Below are 18,977 nucleotides of genomic sequence, written 5' to 3'. Positions count from 1 at the left end.
CCCAAAGGCTTTTATATATAGTTTCTTATGACATTAGTAAAAAATATTGCCATAAAGGCTGAAATCAAGTGTTTCATGTCCAGAATATGGATCACTTGTCTTGTTTACCTCACAGTACACTCATTTCAAATGGAAAGACAATGCATTATTTTTCCTCTGTGATGAATCAATTCCATATTCCCCTAAGCTACCTACAAAAGGTTTAACGATGCTGCTTAAAACCAGGGGACCCATCAGCCTCACAGCGTCACTGTAACATTCCAGAGATTAATGAACTGGAAGCACACATTTCATGAATGACCACGATCAGCTAGTCCAGGGAGAGATTGGGGGGGTTATTTACTGGGCTGTCATTTATACATGATTATGGGTTCATCCAGAAACTCCCAAGTGAGGAGTTTGATGTAGCCTGTTGATTGGGCTTTAACTTGTTGTACTGACTATGACAATTCTTGTGATTTTGGCTTAATATACAGTACTAGTCAAACGTTTGGATACACGTACTCATTCCAGAGTTTTTCTTTATTTAAAAAAAACTATTTTCTACATTGTAGAACAATAGAGAAGACATCAACACTATGAAATACACAAAAAAGTGTTAAACAAATCAAAGTATGTTTTATATTTGAGACTCTTCAAAGTAGCCACCCTTTGAATTGATGATAGCTTTGCACACTCTTGGCATTCTCTGAACCAGCTTCATGAGGTAGCCACCTGGAATGCATTTCAATTAACAGGTGTGCCTTGATAAAAGTTCATTTCTGGAATTTTTTGAGCCAATCAGTTGTAACAAGGTAGAGGTGGTTTACAGAAAATAGCCCTATTTGGTAAAAAACCAAGTCCATATTATGGCAAGAACAGCTCAAAAAAGCAAAGAGAAACGGCAGTCCATTATTACTTTAAGACATGAAGGTCAGTCACTACTGAACATTTCAAGAACTTTGAAAGTTTCTTCAAGTGCAGTCGCAAAAACCATCAAGCGCTATGATGAAACTGGCTCTCATGAGGACAGCCATGAGTAAGGAAGACCCAGAGTTACCTCTGCTGCAGAGGATAAGTTCATTAGAGTTACCAGCCTCAGAAATTGCAGCCCAAATAAATGCTTCACAGAGTTCAAGTAACAGACACATCTCAACATCAACTTTTCAAAAGAGACTGCGTGAATCAGGCCTTCATGGTCGAATTGCTGCAAAGAAACGACTACTACTAAAGGACACTAATAATAAGAAGAGACTTGCTTGGGCACCAAGAAACACAAGTAATGGACATTAGACGGTGGAAATCTGTCCTTTGTTCTGATGAGTTCAAATTTTAGATTTTTGGTTCCAACCGCTGTGTCTTTGTGAGACGCAGAGTAGGTGAATGGATGATCTCTGCATGTGTGGTTCCTACCGTGAAGCATGGAGGAGATGGGATGTTGTGGGGGTGCTTTGCTGGTGACACTGTCAGTGATTTATTTAGAATTCAAGGCACACTTAACCAGCGTGGCAACTATATAATTCTGCAATTATACGCCATCCCATCTGGTTTGTGCTTAGTGAGACAATCATTTGTTTTTCAACAGGACAATGACGCAACACACCTCCAGGCTGTGTAGGGCTATTTGACCAAGAAGAGAGTGATGGAGTGCTGCATCAGATAACCTGGCCTCCACAATCATCCGACCTCAACCCATTTGAGGTGGTTTGGGATGAGTTGCATGAGTTGGATCATTACTTATAATACATAGTTAGAATTAACTACTTCACCACCTTGCATGTGATGGGTGTTTTTAGGTTGTTGTAGATATATGGACCTGACCCTGAGTCCTCACAGGAGCTGACCTTGTCACTGGGGCTGTCGACCTCTCATTGATTGTAGGAAGAGAGAGAAATAAGTAAGGGGGAGGAAAGTGAGAGGACACACACGAGGGAAGAAAAGGAGCCGGGACAGGGAGTAATTGATCAAGAATTCTGGTGTGTGTGTGTGTGTGTGTGTGTGTGTGTGTGTGTGTGTGTGTGTGTGTGTGTGTGTGTGTGTGTGTGTGTGTGTGTGTGTGTGTGTGTGTGTGTGTGTGTGTGTGTGTGTGTGTGTGTGTGTGTGTGTGTGTGTGTGTGTGTGTGGGGGGGGGGGTGAGAGTTGCTGACTATGAATGGAGACAGATCACTGGAGGCCGTCAGACATGTATCAGAGTTTGACGCATGCCGTTTTCTGGCAACAAGCTGTTCCAACATTAACTCTTCACACTACAAGAAGGATAAGACAGAACAGAATGGCCAATTCCATGGTCCGTGACATGTACATGAATCAAATCAAATCAAGCTTTATTTATACAGCACATTTCAGACATGGAATACAACGCAATATGCTTTACAGGAAAAAAACAATAAAAAAACAATGGAAATACAAGCTGAAATATTTACTACACAGCAAACATAATATAAAAAACTAAAGTATGACAAACTGAACTACTAGAAACCACCCTAAAGAAATACAAAGCTAAAAATATGTTTTAAGATCTTTTTTAAATATGCCCACAGTTTCGGCCCCCCTCAGGTTTTCTGGCAGGCTATTCCAGAGGCTGGTGGCATAATATCTAAAGGCTGTCTCTCCATGCCTATTGGTCCTAGAATAGTTAAAACACCAGTGTCAGAGGACCTGAGGGACCCACTGGGTACATCATTTAAAAGCATGTCTGACGTGTTGGCGTGCACAATCGTGGATAGGTTTAAAAACCAATAGCGGGTGTTAAGTGGGGTTTCTCATGGAATCTAAGGGGAAACCATTGTCTTGCTCATATTATGATTTTTGGCCTCCGAGATCTGTAGCAGACATAGCTGAAGACTACACGGGCAAATGTAACATTTCGGAACAGAGCATAAAGCTCAAACATCACACAGTTGAAGGCCTCCCTTGCCACCCACCAGATATACTGTATGTACAAAAACATGTGTGTAAATATGATAAACTAAGAATAATCAAATTAAATGTATACCACTGTTGGTTTGAATTGCGCATGTTGTTAAGTAGGAAGAATACATTGTTGTGTCATGTTTTTATCTCACCTCACACTCCTACTAGTGCTTGAACCAAAAGGCTGCATGTTCGAATGTCTGAGTCGACTAGGTGAAATCTGTCTATCTGCCATTGAGCAAGACACAACCCTAATTGCGCCAGGGTCACCGTCAATAATGGCTGATCTCTGGCCGTGACCCCACTCTCAGGTTCTCAGGGGGAGTGGGATATGCAACAACAACAAAAATATCTAATTCACACACCACACACTTGTACAGGTTACACACTTGTACATGTGTGAAACAGGACATTTTGACTTCCTCTTCATCTTACAACAACCTTAACGAGTTCCACAAGTATGACTAATATTGTAGAGACCGAAGCAGCTGAAAGACTACTCATGAAAGTGTAAGACAAAACTAAATGATCTGACTGTATAGCATATGCACATTTTAGCTTCAGCTTACAAAATTGTATACAAAAAGAAAATCTCATTTTGATATCCCCTCTCTCCTTTTTTAGCAAATGTTTGTGTTACCAACCCTGACCTTGAGCTGCTGCTGCTGCTTTGATCTCCAGTGGGATTTGAGGTGGTGTTAACCACAGAATTAATCATTGAATGCATCGCTATGGTGTTAACACAGTGAGGAACAAGGCAGTAGGTCCACCACCATACTGACAGTCTGAGTCATAGAAACACCAGGCTTGGGGGGCATTTTGATGAGTTCTCACAAATTCACAGAGACTCTCACCAACCATTACACCATTCTCTAAGCTTCCACATGTTATTATTTTAAAAAGAAGACGGGCAACTGCTGTAAAGTTACATTTAATGAGAGTTAAAGGCAATAACTGCAATGATTGTTTGGCCATGGAGGTTAGATATTTGGCCATAGGGGTTTTGCAATGAGTGTTTAGCCAGAGTTTAAGTAAATCTGCAAGGAGTTTATTTATATTTCAATAGGCAATAAGATATTCAGCAGCATCTGTTTACAGATGTAGGAATAAATTATTTTGGTAGACAAGTCAGCAGAATAGTTTCCTTTATTACATTCACTACTGTACGAGACTATGACAAACTCAATGGACATATTTTCAGTACTGTTTTTTATTAAAAAATATAAATGACAAAAAAGCTTTTCTTTACTGATAAACCATGTGATCATATGATATGTCCATGATTGGGGCTTTGACAAAACAGTCAACATAAAATTAACCATTAAATGTTTTTCTTAGTTTAAGGTAAGCATGCTAGGTACAGTACAGAGGATAGTGTACTTGCTTGGATGGAAAGATAATAAGGAGAGTGGAAGTGGCGTTAAGTGTAGGATATGTTCACTTTGTCTCAGATTAGATTGGAGATTAGTTGTATCACAGAAACCTACGGGCAATGCCAGACCCCATACCTGAAACAATGTGAAAAGGCTTCTTCTGCTGGCTAGATGGCTGCCTGCCAAGTGAGCTAACAAACCAATGGCAAATTGATAATCACTGTAAATTAAACAATTGGCATACAGCAAATACAGTAATGAAATGACAATATTACATGAGTGCTTTACCTGATTTGTTTTAATCTATGCCGGTGATAAGGCCCTAGTTCAATCTTTTTCAGTTGTTGAACAAAAATACATCTCAGGAAAAGGACACAATGTATCTATATTGACTGAGCCTTGTCCCTTAAAGTGAGCAACAAAATGAGTCACACAACTAACCATTGAAAGATCACATATGGGTAGCCAATATCAATTTGCACAGCATTATTTTTCTCCAATGTGTTATAAAAGGCCTATCGCATGTAATGCCGGAAACAATGACTAGCCTACCTGCCTTTGTTATTTACCTAGTACCAACCATTTAGACTACGACTAACAAAACATGTTGCACTTATTCCACATGAGGGCAACTTGTAACTCAATTTGTGTCTGGCAATATTATTGTTGTAGGCCAACGACAATGCTCCGGACATCCAAAGGTGAGAATACACTATAGAGGTGTGAGATCCGGAGTATTCACACTATGCCATATGTTAGGGAATCGTAGTCAAGGCGCCTCACTATGAATCCATTGTAGATGGGGTCTTCTTGGCAGTCAATAATGTATTGCCCGTTGATTTTTGAAAGGCTTTTTGGACAGATGGGGAAGTTATTTTTATGCATCTTATGATGAAGAATGGCAGAGAAACCAACGGTTAATAAATCAAAATCTAAACTATTTCGTGGGTCTGAGAGTGCCAGGGGCTTTGCTGTTTTCTGTGAGATGTTTTATCTTGATTTTTTCTCACTTGTTGACGACACTTGCTGTATCACTTTCCAACTTCATCCAGATACTTGCGGTTTAACTCCGCTTGCTCCTTCTGGCTCTCGATCCTCGCCATTTCGATCATATTTCTCAGAAGGTGGAAAGTGAGGTCGATGGAGATCGGGGGGTCGTCGTTTCTCTTGGTCAGCTCCACGAACTCTTCCAGGCTGTTGCCCTCCTCAGGCGCGCGCTGCTCCTCCGAGGGCGGCAAACTGCGCGTCAGGTGACCAAGACCCCTCGAGCCCAGGGGCGTCACCTCAAAGGGAAACTGTGGCGGGAGACCTGCCTGCAACCGGGGATTTCTTTGCAAATACCTCAGTATCTTTTCTCCTATAAGGTAGGAAATGGCGTTATCACCAGCCTTCAGCAACACCTCGTCCAGCTGACTCTTGTAGCCGTGGCTGTCGAACATTGCCAGGTCCCGTGGTCGACAGACACTGGGGGGGATGTGAGAGCTGAGGAGAACGGTGGCAAGGAGCAGGATCAGGGGAACAGGCTTCATAGTGCTGGACAGACGGACAAAACGGTGCCCTGTTACGGAGAGAGGTGTACAAATGTTAGCAAAAAGCACTGGAACTCAAAGTAGACTCAAACTTTAAATTGCACGTATTTAACAACTGTGTTCAAAGCAAAAACAAATAGGCTATCACATTTAAAAAAAAATAGTCTAAAGGCAATCGTAACATAAACAGTAATAAACAACAAACGTAACAAAATAATATGTTTCTCTTTATATTATAAACATATGCATGTGAGTAGGCTATTTATAGGCGTGGTTAATTGTCACACAATGGATACATACATCGTTGAGTGACTGAAACAAGCATGCACATGCTTCTTCAGCTTTGTAAAGAAGTAAAATAAACATACATTGTTTTTATGATACAAAAATTACCAACGAACTGCTGTGTGTACTTGATATTCTCAATTCAGCACCAGAACTCTCAGCACCTCAAACTAAAAAGGTGAAACAAAAGAAAGCTAAATAAACCACTTACCGGTACTTTGTCTCCTTAATGCTGAAAAAGTTGCACACCGGCTAGAAAAGTGGCAATTGAGACCCCGGTCCGAAAAGTCCCGCTAAATGTCGATTGGAGAATAACGCCTCTTTCTTAAGGGTTATATATACATCCAACATCGTTCCATTGACGTCAGTGCAAGTGCATAAACTGCTTGTAAATGAGGCGACTCCGTTTGAAGTAAAGGCAAGTGTTTTGAGGGACAGCTTATTATGCTGCAAGCCAAGGTCTGCTCAATAACATTTCAAATGTTTCCATTTGAGTCATTTAGCAGACGCTCTTATCCTGAGCGTCTAACAGCAGTGAGCGCAAACATTTGAATATTTTTTTTCAGGACAGTTTGTCGATCTGATATTCTATTTTTCCATACAATTCTTAAGTTAGCCTACCTCAACCTGTCACATTATCCCTAATTAAGTCCGCAAGGCAAAACCAGTTCTTGTTTCACACGGTGTTGGTACGCCTCCAGGGAAACTAAAATAACAGAACGCACCGCAAAAAAACAACACACTTACTTATTAAAAACAACCAATTGTGGAAGTTATAACAAAGTGATTCGTCAAAGTATAAAGCTGCTCCATGTACCATGAATCTGGACTCTGAATAAACTAGTCTAGAAATGATGAACTGTTGTCGTGATGCCTTTATGCATGGTTTAACATCTAAGCGAGGCAGAGCAGAAGTGCACAGCAGGGAAACGTGCTGAGGGCGCAGAGAACTGTCCATGGTACTGAAAAGGTTTATGCCCGTGATGCAAGTTCATTCTAAATGAAAACTACACAAAATAGAGGAATATTTCATATTTATCTGATACAATCCGAGAGCTGTACAAGCTTCACTTAATATGACTGTAGGCCTATTAATGTAACTATTTTTCTAACACACTTTTTTTTCTCGCTTGGAGAAGTGTGGCATATTCAACAATGGTACAAAGTTGGGGTCAAAGCCACTCATGTCACCTTTTAAACAGAAGTTAAATAAATAATTAGATATTAAAGAACAGGCAGATATGGCTTTAATATTACAATTCCTTGTACATTTTAAAAGTATAGTGTATACAATTTAAGCTTAATACAACATTTTAACATTGTATGTTTAATACTGCTGGTAATGTCATACATTGAAATGAGAACACAGAAATCAAGTAAGCTACTGTTTAACAGCAGAGTGAGTCACTGAACAAAGATATAAATGCAACATGCAACAATTTTGAAGATTTTACTGAGTTACAGTTCATATAACGAAATCAGTCAATTGAAATAAATTCAATAGGTCCTATTCTATGGATTTCACGACTGGGACTAAAGATATGCATCTGTTGGTCACACATACCTTAAAAACAAGGTAGGGGTGTGCATCAGAAAACTAGTCAGTATCTGATGTGACCACCATTTATTTGCCTCATGGATTTGCATATCGGCCTGTTGATTGTGGCCTGTGGAATGTTGTGCCCCTCCTCTTTAATGGCTGTGCAAAGTTCCTGGATATTGGCGGGAACTGGGAACATACACGCCAATCCAGAGCATTCCAAACATGCTCAATGGGTGACATGTCTGGTGAGGAAGAAGGCCATGGAAGAACTGTGACATTACCAGCTTCCAGGAATTGTGTACATGTCCTTGTAAAATGGGGCTGTGCATTATCATGCTGAAACATGAGGTGATGGGTCGGATGAATGACAACAATGGGCCTCAGGAACTCGTCACAGTATCTCTGTCCATTCAAATTCCCATCGATAAAATGCAATTGTGTTCTTTGTCCGTAGCTTATAAATACCCATACCAGAACCCCACCGCCACCATGGGGCACTCCGTTCACAATGTTGACACCAGAAATCAGCTCGACCACATAACTCCGTGGTCTGCGGTTGTGAGGCAGGTTGAACGTACTGCCAAATTCTCGAAAACAACGTTGGAGGCAGCGTATGGTAGAGAAATGTACATTCAATTATCTGGCAACAGCTCTGGTGGACATCCCTGTAGTCAGCATGCCATTGCACGCTCCCTCAAACCTTGAGACATCTGTAGCATTGTGTTGTGTGACAAAACTGCACATTTTAGAGTGGTCTTTTATTGTCCCTAGCACAAGGTGCACCTGTGCAATGATCATGCTGTTTTTTCAGCTTATTGATATGCCACACCTGTCAGGTGAATGGATTATCTCGGCAAAGGAGAAATAAAAGGGATGTAAACTAATCTGTGCACAAAAAATATTTGAGAGAAATAAACTTTTTGTGCATATGGAAAATATCTGGGATCTTTTATTTCAGCTCATGAAACATGGGACCAACAATTTACATATTGCGTTTATATTTTTGTTCAGTATATATGTCAACTACAGTCTGCCTGACTATAAACTTTTTATAGCATTAATAGTAACTTTATATACGCTACCGGTCAAGTTTTAGAACAAGGGTTTTTCTTTATTTTACTATTTTCTATACTGTAGAATAATAGTGAAAACATCAAAACTATGAAATAACACATTTAGAATCATGAAGTAACCAAAAAAAGTGTTAAATAAATCAGAATTAATTTTATATTTGAGATTCTTCAAATAGCCACCCTTTGCCATGATGACAGCTATGCACACTCTTGGCATTCTCTCAACCAGCTTCACCTGGAATGCTTTTCCAACAGTCTTGAAGGAGTTCCTACATATGCTGAGCACTTGTTGGCTGCTTTTCCTTCACTTTGCGGTCCGACTCATCACAAACCATCTCAATTTGGTTGAGGTTGGGGGATTGTGGAGGCCAGCTCATCTGATGCAGCACTCCATCGCTCTCATTCTTGGTAAAAATAGCCCTTACACAGCCTGGAGGTGTGTTGGGTCATTATGCTGTTGATAAACAAATGATAGTCCCACTAAGTGCAAACCAGATGGGATGGTGTATCGCTGCTGAATGCTGTGGTAGCCATGCTGGTCAAGTGTGCCTTGAATTCTAAATAAATCACAGACCGTGTCACCAGCAAAGCACTCCCACACCATAACACCACCTCCTCCATGCTTTACAGTGGGAAATACACATGCAGAGATCATCCTATCACCCGTTCACCCACACTGCGTCTCATAAAGACACGGCTGTTTGAACCAAAAATCTCAACAAAAAAAAATCTCAAAAATCTCAAACTTCTTATTGGTGTCCTTTAGTAGTAATTTCTTTGCAGCAATTCGACCATGAAGACCTGATTCACCCAGTCTCCTCTGAAAAGTTGATGTTGAGATGTGTCTGTTACTTGAACTTTGTGAAGCATTTATTTGGGCTGCAATTTCTGAGGCTGGTAAATCTAATGAACTTATCTTCTGCAGCAGAGGTAACACTGGGTCTTCCTTTCTTGCTGCTGTCCTCATGAGAACCAGTTTCATCATAGCGCTTGATGGTTTTTGCGACTGCACTTGAAGATACTTTCAAAGTTCTTGACATTTTCCGTATTGACTGACCATGTCTTAAAGTAATGATGGACTGTCGTTTCTCTTTGCTTATTTGAGCTGTTCTTGCCATAATATGGACTTTCTGAATACCCCCCTACCTTGTCAAAACAAGCTCAAATGCATTAAGGAAAAGAATTCCACAAATTAACTTAAGAAGGCACACCTGTTGAAATGCACTCCAGGTGACTACCTCATGAAGCTAGTTGAGAGAATGCCAAGAGTGTGCAAAGCTGTCATCATGACAAAGGGTGGCTATTTAAAGAATATATTTTTATTTGATTTGACACTTTGTTTTTTGTTAAACACTTTTTTGGTTACTACATGATTCCATGTCATATTTCATATTATTCTACAATGTAGAAAATAGTAAAAATAAAGAAAAACCCTTGAATGAGTAGGTGTCCAAACTTTTGACCAGTCTTGTAGATGTGACAAACTTTCACAAAAATCTTTCACTATGCAAAAGTTTGAGTTTCAAGTTTCTTTTTTTTTCTTTTTAAAGTTTGAATATTTCATAGTGTTTGTTAACAATTTTTTTTCCTGACCACTAACTTAAGTGTGCGATTCACAGCTTTCTGGATTCAGTGTATCACACTATTTGCAGGTGTAAAAGTCTCATTGATAGTCCTATATGTGTGAGGTAGGGCGGGTCCTGAAATAGCCATCAAATCTTATTGGCTTTCCAGGACAAGTAGGAATTCCAGCCGATAGCTACAATCTGGACCACAGCCAATCTGCAAGACAAGAGTTAAATACTGACACATCACAACTGAATAAATAGATCAATGCCATTGAATAGATCAATATGGAAATAAAATGTATATGGACTACATTGATGTCACTAAACCATCCCAGGTGCTCACCGATGGTGCAGTGGGATAAAATAGAAGTTTGCAATCTGGACTGCAGGCCATAGCTGAAAAAGAGCGGAACACATTCAATGAAACATTACAGAGTGGTTCATACCGTAAATAATATTTTAAGCCTTTCACAGGGATAACTTACATAGTAATTTGAGATCAAGGCATCTGTGTAGTCCTGCAGAGAATAAGATAGACACAGAGACCTTTACGTTAGAGCTTAGAATGATTGTGTATTTCTAATAAAAACATCTTCACTGACCCTCACCCGGATGCCTTCTTCCAGTTCACACCTGTGTTGACCTCTAAACCTGACCAGGTAGGTAGGGGCTATCAGTCAAGCTGTGAGGGGTTACAGTACGTGTTGGCCCCCATCTGGGCCAGTCACAGTGACAGCTGACAGCTCAACACCATAGTCTCAAGTTAACAACTGTGGGTCAGTGTCTTGCTCCCTCACATCACATGGCATATAAAACAACCAGCCATCTGGAACAGCCAGGACCCTCACTAAGCCTGGCCCATCTCCCAAAAGGTCAATAATGTCTTTATTGGGAAAGACTAGGTGTGTAAAATAATCCAATGTTCCCAGAAATGTTGTCTTTGGCGTAACAGTTCCTAATTACTAGAAAAAAAGGCACCGGCCACCTGGGGTGAAAACACCGCAGTACTACAACATCAGAGACACACGGTGGCGTTACCAAAATCCTTCCCCTTTGGAGAGCGGACATCTTTCATTCTTCTTCTAGGGCTGAAGAGACAACTAACTTCTTTGAGCTCACGAGGCTGCAGTTATGCGTCCATGGAACTGTTTGGCACACCATATGCTCACTTAATTATGACACACTGAGCTCTGAGCATGTCATAAAACCATCAAACTGTCACATAATGAAAACGGTAATAGGTAGACGAGTTGTTAGTAGTTGTTTTTGTGTTCCCAGTAGGCAGTGTGTGCTTGACCTTTTTGCTTCAGTGTCAGCATTCAGCAGCGCGGAGAAGAGAGACTGACCGCATGTGTAGAAGAATGGCTGCACTCAAAATGGACATCTCCGACCTTCACGTTGTTTCCAACTCATTCATCGTCTCATAAAGGAGGGAGGTCAGAGCTATGACATACATTTTGATCTAGCTCTACAGGAGCTATAGAGGAGGTAGGTACTGTAGCATCTGAGTGGCCATCAAAATAAGCCACATTAATAACCAAGTGTTCCCGGGGAGAGCTTGACCCACACTATAAGATGAGGTGAAGTGAAGTCATAGTTGGGATGGGCGTGATTTGACACCAGAGCGGCTTGCCACTATTGAAGAGCAGGGCTGAGGACTGAGGAGGATGCTGCATATGGAAGATTCCACACCAGGAAGGCACCAAAAATATTTTTGGTTTTTGGTATCTCAGATTGTTCTGGCTATTCTCACATAGAAACTTGATTGGAAGGAAGGTTGTTTGTTATTGTTTTTACATTTGTATCACAAACCATTTTTGAGAAAATCATGATGAAAGTGGCCATTTTAGGTCTCTTGTAAGACTCCATGAGCCATGAACCGCACATGATACAGACAACATCTTGGTGTCCTCATACGCCTTACAGTATGTGCTAAAATATGGAGTGTCTAGATAGTGAAATACAATTTTTCACATGAATTTATTCAAGATTAACAATATTAATATCTCATTATATTTGGAACAATATTCTCTTCAAACATGTCAAATTTCCATATCTTAAAGATATGACCCATTTTATACATAGACATTGATATCATGGTCATTAACCAATTACATTCAGCAAGTCACCAGCAGAAGAAAGTATGTACTAGAAAGTGTGTGCCCTCAAGCCTAAAGGGAAGCTAAAGTAATTTCACTACCCAAGAATAGTAAAACCCCCTTTACTGGCTCAAATAGCTGACCAATCAACCTGTTACCAACCCTTAGTAAACTTTTGGAAAGATTGTGTTTGATCAGATACAATGCTATTTTACTGTAAACAAATTGACAACAGACTTTCAGCACGCTTATAGGGAAGGACATTCAACAAGCACGGCACTTACATAAATAACTGATGATTGGCTGATAGAAATTGACGATAAAAAGATTGTGGGAGCTGTATTGTTAGACTAATGCAGCTTTGGACATTATCGATCATAGTCAGCTGCTGGAAAAACATATGTGTTATGGCTTTACATCCCCTACTATATTGTGGATAAAGAATCTAACAGAACACAGAGGCAGTTCTTGGAAGTCTCAACAACATAATCCAGGTAGAATCAGAAATTCCCCAGGGCAGCTGTCTAGGGCCCTTACTAATGACATGCCACTGGCTTTGAGTAAATGTATGCAGATGATTCAACACTATACATGTCAGCTATTACATTAAGTGAAATCACTGCAACACTTAAAAGATCTGCAGTTAATTTCAGAATCGGTGGCAAGGAATAAGTTAGTCCTAAATATTTTTATTACGAAAAGCATTGTATTTGGGACAAATCATTCACTAAACCCTAAACCTAAACTAAATCTTCAAATAAATTATGTGGAAATTGAGGAAGTTAAAGTGACTAAACTGCTTGGTGTAACCCTGGATTGTAAACTGTCATGGTCAAAACATGTTGATACAACAGTAGCTAAGATGGGAGAAGTGCTCTGCTACTGTTGATAAAGCATTACTCTGCCTTCTTAACGACACTATCATCAAGGCAGGTCCTACAGGCCCTAGTTTTGTTGCACCTGGACTAATGTAAATGTACACGGAGAGCTAACATTAATAAAATACATGTAAATCTCTCCTGGCTCAGAGTGGAGGAGAGATTGACTTCATCACTACTTGTTTTTGTAAGAAGTGTTGACATGTTGAATACACTGATGTGTCTGTTTAAACTACTAGCACACAGCTCAGACACCAATTCACCTCCCATAAGACATGCCACCAGAGGTCTCTTCACAATCCCCAAGTCAAGAACAGACTATAGGAGGCGCACAGTACTACATAGAGCCATGACTACATGGAACTCTATTCCACATCAGGTAACTGATGCAAGCAGTAAAACCAGATTTAAAATCCAGATTAAAAATACACTTTATGGAACTTCAGGGACTGTAAAGAGATGCACACAAACAGGAACATGCATACGCACACACACGCACGCACGCACGCACTCTACACACACGTACATTCTAATATTGTTGTATGGTGGTATCATACATTTTGTATTGTAGATATGTAGTGGTGTAATAATGTTATATGATATACTGTTTTATATTTGTTTTATGTGTGATGTAAGTGCCTTAATGTGTTTGGACCCCAGGAAGAGCTAATGGGGATCCCTAATAAATACAAATACAAAATACATTTTTCCATTCATTGTGTTGGTGGTGCGCATACAATTAATCATAACTTCAACAGTAGCAGAGCATCAACTCTGACAATTTGATATACTTGAATAGTACAATCAAAAAAGGTACTTTTGAGGTAATCATATTCATATTTTTTTATGTTGAATAAATTAATGTGAAACATTTTATTTCAGAATCTAGACATACTCCATATTTTAGAGCACACTATAAGGAGTATAATGACACCAAGATGTTGTCTGCATCATGTACGGTTCCCGGATCATAGGGTTTTACAGGAGGCATGTATAGGTCTGAAAAGTGCTTAATATGGCCACTTTCATCAAGATTTTCTTAAACAATGGTTTGTGATACAAATGTAAAAAACATGTCAAACACCCTTCCTCCCAATTCAGTTTCTATGCGAGAATTGCCAGAACAATCTGAGACACCCAAAATATTTTCGAGCCTTCCTGGCGTGGAATCACCCATATGTCTGCGAACATTCCCACGTGTCACTAATGTCCATTTTAACTAGTACTGTCTATCAGACTAAGTTCCATCTGGCTTTAGATGGGGAAGGTGTGGTCACATTATTGCCTTTCATCAAACATTTATTTCACATCACAGTCTTGCCTAATGAGCACAATTGCCATTTGTTTTCTGTCTATTCTGACATTTTGGTGACTGCCCTTTCGGCCTCATTTAAACTCAAGAGCCTTTCTTACATAAATATTTGATGGTCCGCCGAGCAAGAAGAACGGTGGATGAACCCCCCCCCACACACACGGAACCTTCTCTAAGACATGAGTCACCAGCGCTATTTCAACCCTCCTTCCCTTCATTCCTTCATGGGAGAAAATAGCTTTAATTATACTGGGGCAGAGATGGAGGTCACTCAGCTTGTTTCCTGGAGAACACAGAAGAGGAGAGGAAAGGAGTTCCTTTCAGTTTGGGAGCTACAGGGGTAGCTACAGGGGTCTGACAGTCCCCGGGCTCCAAGGTCAACGCCACACACCTCTGTCTCAGACCACATGTTGATTTTTTGTGATTACAAAAATCAGCATGTACAGTTGGAGTCGGGAGTTTACATACACTTAGGTTGGAGTCATTAAATCTCGTTTTTCAACCACTCCACAAATTCCTTGTTAACAAACTATAGTTTTGCCAAGTCGGTTAGGACATCTACTTTGTGAGTGACAAGTAATTTTTCCAACAATTGTTTACAGACAGATTATTTCATTTATAATTCACAGTATCACAATTCCAATGGGTCAGATGTTTACATACACTAAGTTGACTGTGCCTTTAAACAGCTTGGAAAATGTCATAAAAATGTCATGGCTTTCGAAGCTTCTGATAGGCTAATTGACATAATTTGAGTCAATTGGAGGTGTACCTGTGGATGTATTTCAAGGCCTACCTTCAAACTCAGTGCCTCTTTGCTTGACATCATGGGAAAATCAAAAGAAATCAGCCAAGACATCAGAAAATAAATTGTAGACCTCCACAAGTCTGGTTCTTCCTTGGGAGCAATTTCCAAACGGCTGAAGGTACCATGTTCATCTGTACAAACAATAGTACGCAAGTATAAACACCATGGGACCACGCAGCCGTCATACCACTCAGGAAGGAGACGCGTTCTGTCTCCTAGAGATTAACGTATTTTGGTGCGAAAAGTGCAAATCAATCACAGAACAACAGCAAAGGACTTTGTGAAGATGCTGGATGAAACAGGTACGAAAGTATCTATATCCACAGTAAAACAAGCCACTGCTCCAAAACCGCCATAAAAAAGCCAGACTATGGTTTGCAACTGCACATGGGGACAAAGATCATACTTTTTGGAGAAATGTCCTCTGGTCTGATGAAACAAAAATAGAACTGTTTAGCCATAATGACCATCGTTATGTTTGGAGGAAAAGAGGGAAACTTGCAAGCCGAAGAACACCATCCCAACCGTGAAGCACGGGGGTGGCAGCATCATGTTGTGGGGGTGCTTTGCTGCAGGAGGGACTGGTGCACTTCACAAAATAGATGGCATCATGAAACAGGTACGAAAGTATCTATATCCACAGTAAAACAAGCCACTGCTCCAAAACCGCCATAAAAAAGCCAGACTATGGTTTGCAACTGCACATGGGGACAAAGATCATACTTTTTGGAGAAATGTCCTCTGGTCTGATGAAACAAAAATAGAACTGTTTAGCCATAATGACCATCGTTATGTTTGGAGGAAAAGAGGGAAACTTGCAAGCCGAAGAACACCATCCCAACCGTGAAGCACGGGGGTGGCAGCATCATGTTGTGGGGGTGCTTTGCTGCAGGAGGGACTGGTGCACTTCACAAAATAGATGGCATCATGAGGATGGAAAATTATGTGGATATATTGAAGCAACATCTCAAGACATCAGTCAGGAAGTTAAAGCTTGGTCGCAAATGGGTCTTCCAAATGGACAATGACCCCAAGCATACTTCCAAAGTTGTGGCAAAATGGCTTAAGGACAACAAAGTCAAGGTATTGGAGTGGCCATCCCAAAGCACTGACCTCAATCCTATAGACAACTTGTGGGCAGAACTGAAAAAGCGTGTGCGAGCAAGGAGGCCTACAAACCTGACTCTATTACACCAGCTCTGTCAGGAGGAATGGGCCAAAATTCACCAAATTTACTGTGGGAAGCTTGTGGAAGGCTACCCGGAACGTTTGATCCAAGTTGAACAATTTAAAGGCAGTGCTACCAAATATTAATTGAGTGTATGTAAACTTCTGACCCACTGGGAATGTGATGTAAGAAATAAAAGCTAAAATAAATCACTCTCTCTACTATTATTCTGACGTTTCACTTTCTTAAAATAAAGTGGTGATCCTAACTAACCTAAGACAGGGAATTTTTACTAGGATTAAATGTCAGGAATTGTGAAAAACTGAGTTTAAATGTATTTGGCTAAGGTGTATGTAAACTTCCGACGACTTCAAATTTATATATTTGCAACTCATGCTTAATGTATGTTATTTAATGATCTTATTCTTTGACGTTTAATGTATGTTTGATTGAAATCAGTGGAGAAAAGCAATGATGAGATGAGCCTTACCCTCTTGAGCTTGGCAACGTTCTCCTCCACAGTCAGTCCATTCAAGGTTCCAGAGATCCCCAGGAAGGCACCCAGGAAACACGGTGCAAAGCCCAACTGTTGATACATGACAAGAACAAACACTGTTTTATCAGTCTGTGTACATGTGTGTGTCTGTGTGATGTTTTTTTGTGTGTGAATGTAGATGTTTATATAAATGTTAATGTGCGTGCAAAATGAGTGGGAAAAAAGCTCAGTGACTTAATGGAAGCATACCTTTTTCCATGGACACTGTGCATAAAAATAAGGATGCACACTGGCCACTATTAAAAGGTTTCAAAAGAAAATTGGATAATTGCAATGATTATGATGAGTCCAGTTGGGCCCTGAAAGTAGAGGGCCTGTAGGATGTTGTTACCTCTGCAGGGTTCTGCATATAAGCCAATGACGTCATAATACATATTTACGGAAGAGAAAATGGCCATTTCTAAAACACAGACCCAGGTAGGTTTTTATTGATCTTTGAGGCAACATTTCTCAAACCAAAAGCATAGTCACTGAGGCAATGGTTATACAATGTCTTACTTGTATAACATACACTATATATACAAAAATATGTGGACACCCCGTCAAATTAGTGGATTTGGCTAGTTCAGCCACACCCGTTGCTGACAGGTGTATACAATCGTAAAATCGAGCACACCGCCATGCAATCTCTATAGACAAAACATTGGCAGTATAATGGCCTTACTGAAGATCTAGCTCAGTGACTTTCAACATGGCACTGTCACAGGATGCCAACTTTCCAAGTCAGTTTGTCAAATTTCTGCCCTGCTAGAGCTGCCCCGGTCAACTGTAAGTTCTGTTATTGTGAAGTGGAAACGTCTAGGAGCAACAACGGCTCAGCCATGAATTGATAGGCCAAACAAGCTCACAGAACGGGACTGGCGAGTGCTGAAGCGCGATGTGCGTAAAAATCATCTGTCCTCAGTTACAACACTCACTACCGAGTTCCAAATTGCCTCTGGAAACAACATCAGCACAAAAACTGTTTGTCGGGAGCATCATGAAATGGGTTTCCATGGCCGGCAGCCGCACACAAGTCTAAGATCACCATGCACAATGCCAAGCGTCGGCTGGAGAGGTGTAAAGCTCACCCCAATTGGACTCTGGAGCAGTGGAAACGCGTTTTTCTGGAGTGATGAATCACACTTCACCATATGGCAGTCCGACGGATGAATCTTGGTTTGGCGAATGCCAGGAGAACGCTACCTGCCCCAATGCATAGTGGCAAATGTAAAGTTTGGTGGAGGAGGAATAATGGTCTGTGGCTGTTTTTCATGGATTGGGCTAGGCCCTTAGTTCCAGGGAAATCTTAACGCTACAGCATACAATTACATTCTAGACAATTCTGTGCTTCCAACTTTGTAGCAACAGTTGGGGAAGGCCCTTTCCTGTTTCAGAATGACAATGCCCCAGTGCACAAAGCGAGGTCCATACAGAAATGGTTTGTTGAGATCAGTGTGGAAGAACTTGACTGGTCTGCACAGAACCCAGACCTAAACCCCATTCAACACCTTTGGGATGAATTGGAACGCCGACTGTGAGCCAGGCCTAATTGCCCAACATCACTGACCGACCTCACTAAAGCTCTTGTGGCTGGATGGAAGCAAGTCCCTGCAGCAATGTTCCAACATCTAGTGGAAAGCCTCCCTAGAAGAGTGGAGGCTGTTATAGCAGCAAAGGGGAGACTAACTCTATATTAATGCCCATAATTTTGGAATGAGATGTTCGACGAGCAGGTGTCCAGATACTTTTGGTCATGTAGTGTATGTTGTGAGCAACTATGCTGTTAGCAAACTCGAGGACCCTACCTTGCACTGTTGTATAATTAAGAGGGAGAAATTAATTTTCATTTTTTTTTAAGTACTCGTACAACCCTGTTAATTAATGACATTAAGGTCCTGCCTCTGTCACTTA

The 18,977-nt window shown here is 40.6% G+C and overlaps 2 protein-coding genes across 3 annotated transcripts in view; both read right to left on the bottom strand.

The window, feature by feature from the left end:
- Positions 1-2,282: 2,282 nt before the first annotated feature.
- LOC135557203 (UI) lies at positions 2,283-5,797 on the bottom strand. Its single transcript, XM_064990404.1, has one exon. It carries the CDS (start codon positions 5,792-5,794, stop codon positions 5,297-5,299), a length of 498 nt encoding a protein of 165 aa, XP_064846476.1. The 5' UTR covers positions 5,795-5,797; the 3' UTR covers positions 2,283-5,296.
- A 1,588-nt stretch (positions 5,798-7,385) lies between these two features.
- The window catches only part of LOC135557628 (protein Mpv17), a 31,981-nt gene continuing 20,389 nt past the window's right edge, over positions 7,386-18,977 (bottom strand). For both annotated transcript variants that reach the window (XM_064991086.1, XM_064991088.1), the window contains exons 5-8: positions 17,019-17,114; positions 10,749-10,781; positions 10,607-10,659; positions 7,386-10,477 (exon numbers count right to left, since the gene is read on the bottom strand). In XM_064991086.1, coding sequence (XP_064847158.1) covers positions 10,408-10,477; positions 10,607-10,659; positions 10,749-10,781; positions 17,019-17,114 — 252 coding nt within the window. In that variant the 3' untranslated portion in view covers positions 7,386-10,407. The remainder of the gene's footprint in view (positions 10,478-10,606; positions 10,660-10,748; positions 10,782-17,018; positions 17,115-18,977) is intronic.

Source organism: Oncorhynchus masou, chromosome 16 (assembly GCF_036934945.1).
Source record: "Oncorhynchus masou masou isolate Uvic2021 chromosome 16, UVic_Omas_1.1, whole genome shotgun sequence".
Taxonomy (NCBI): Eukaryota; Metazoa; Chordata; class Actinopteri; order Salmoniformes; family Salmonidae; genus Oncorhynchus; species Oncorhynchus masou.
Note: the sequence above shows the minus strand (reverse complement) of the source record. Positions and strands in the feature narration are given on the sequence as shown.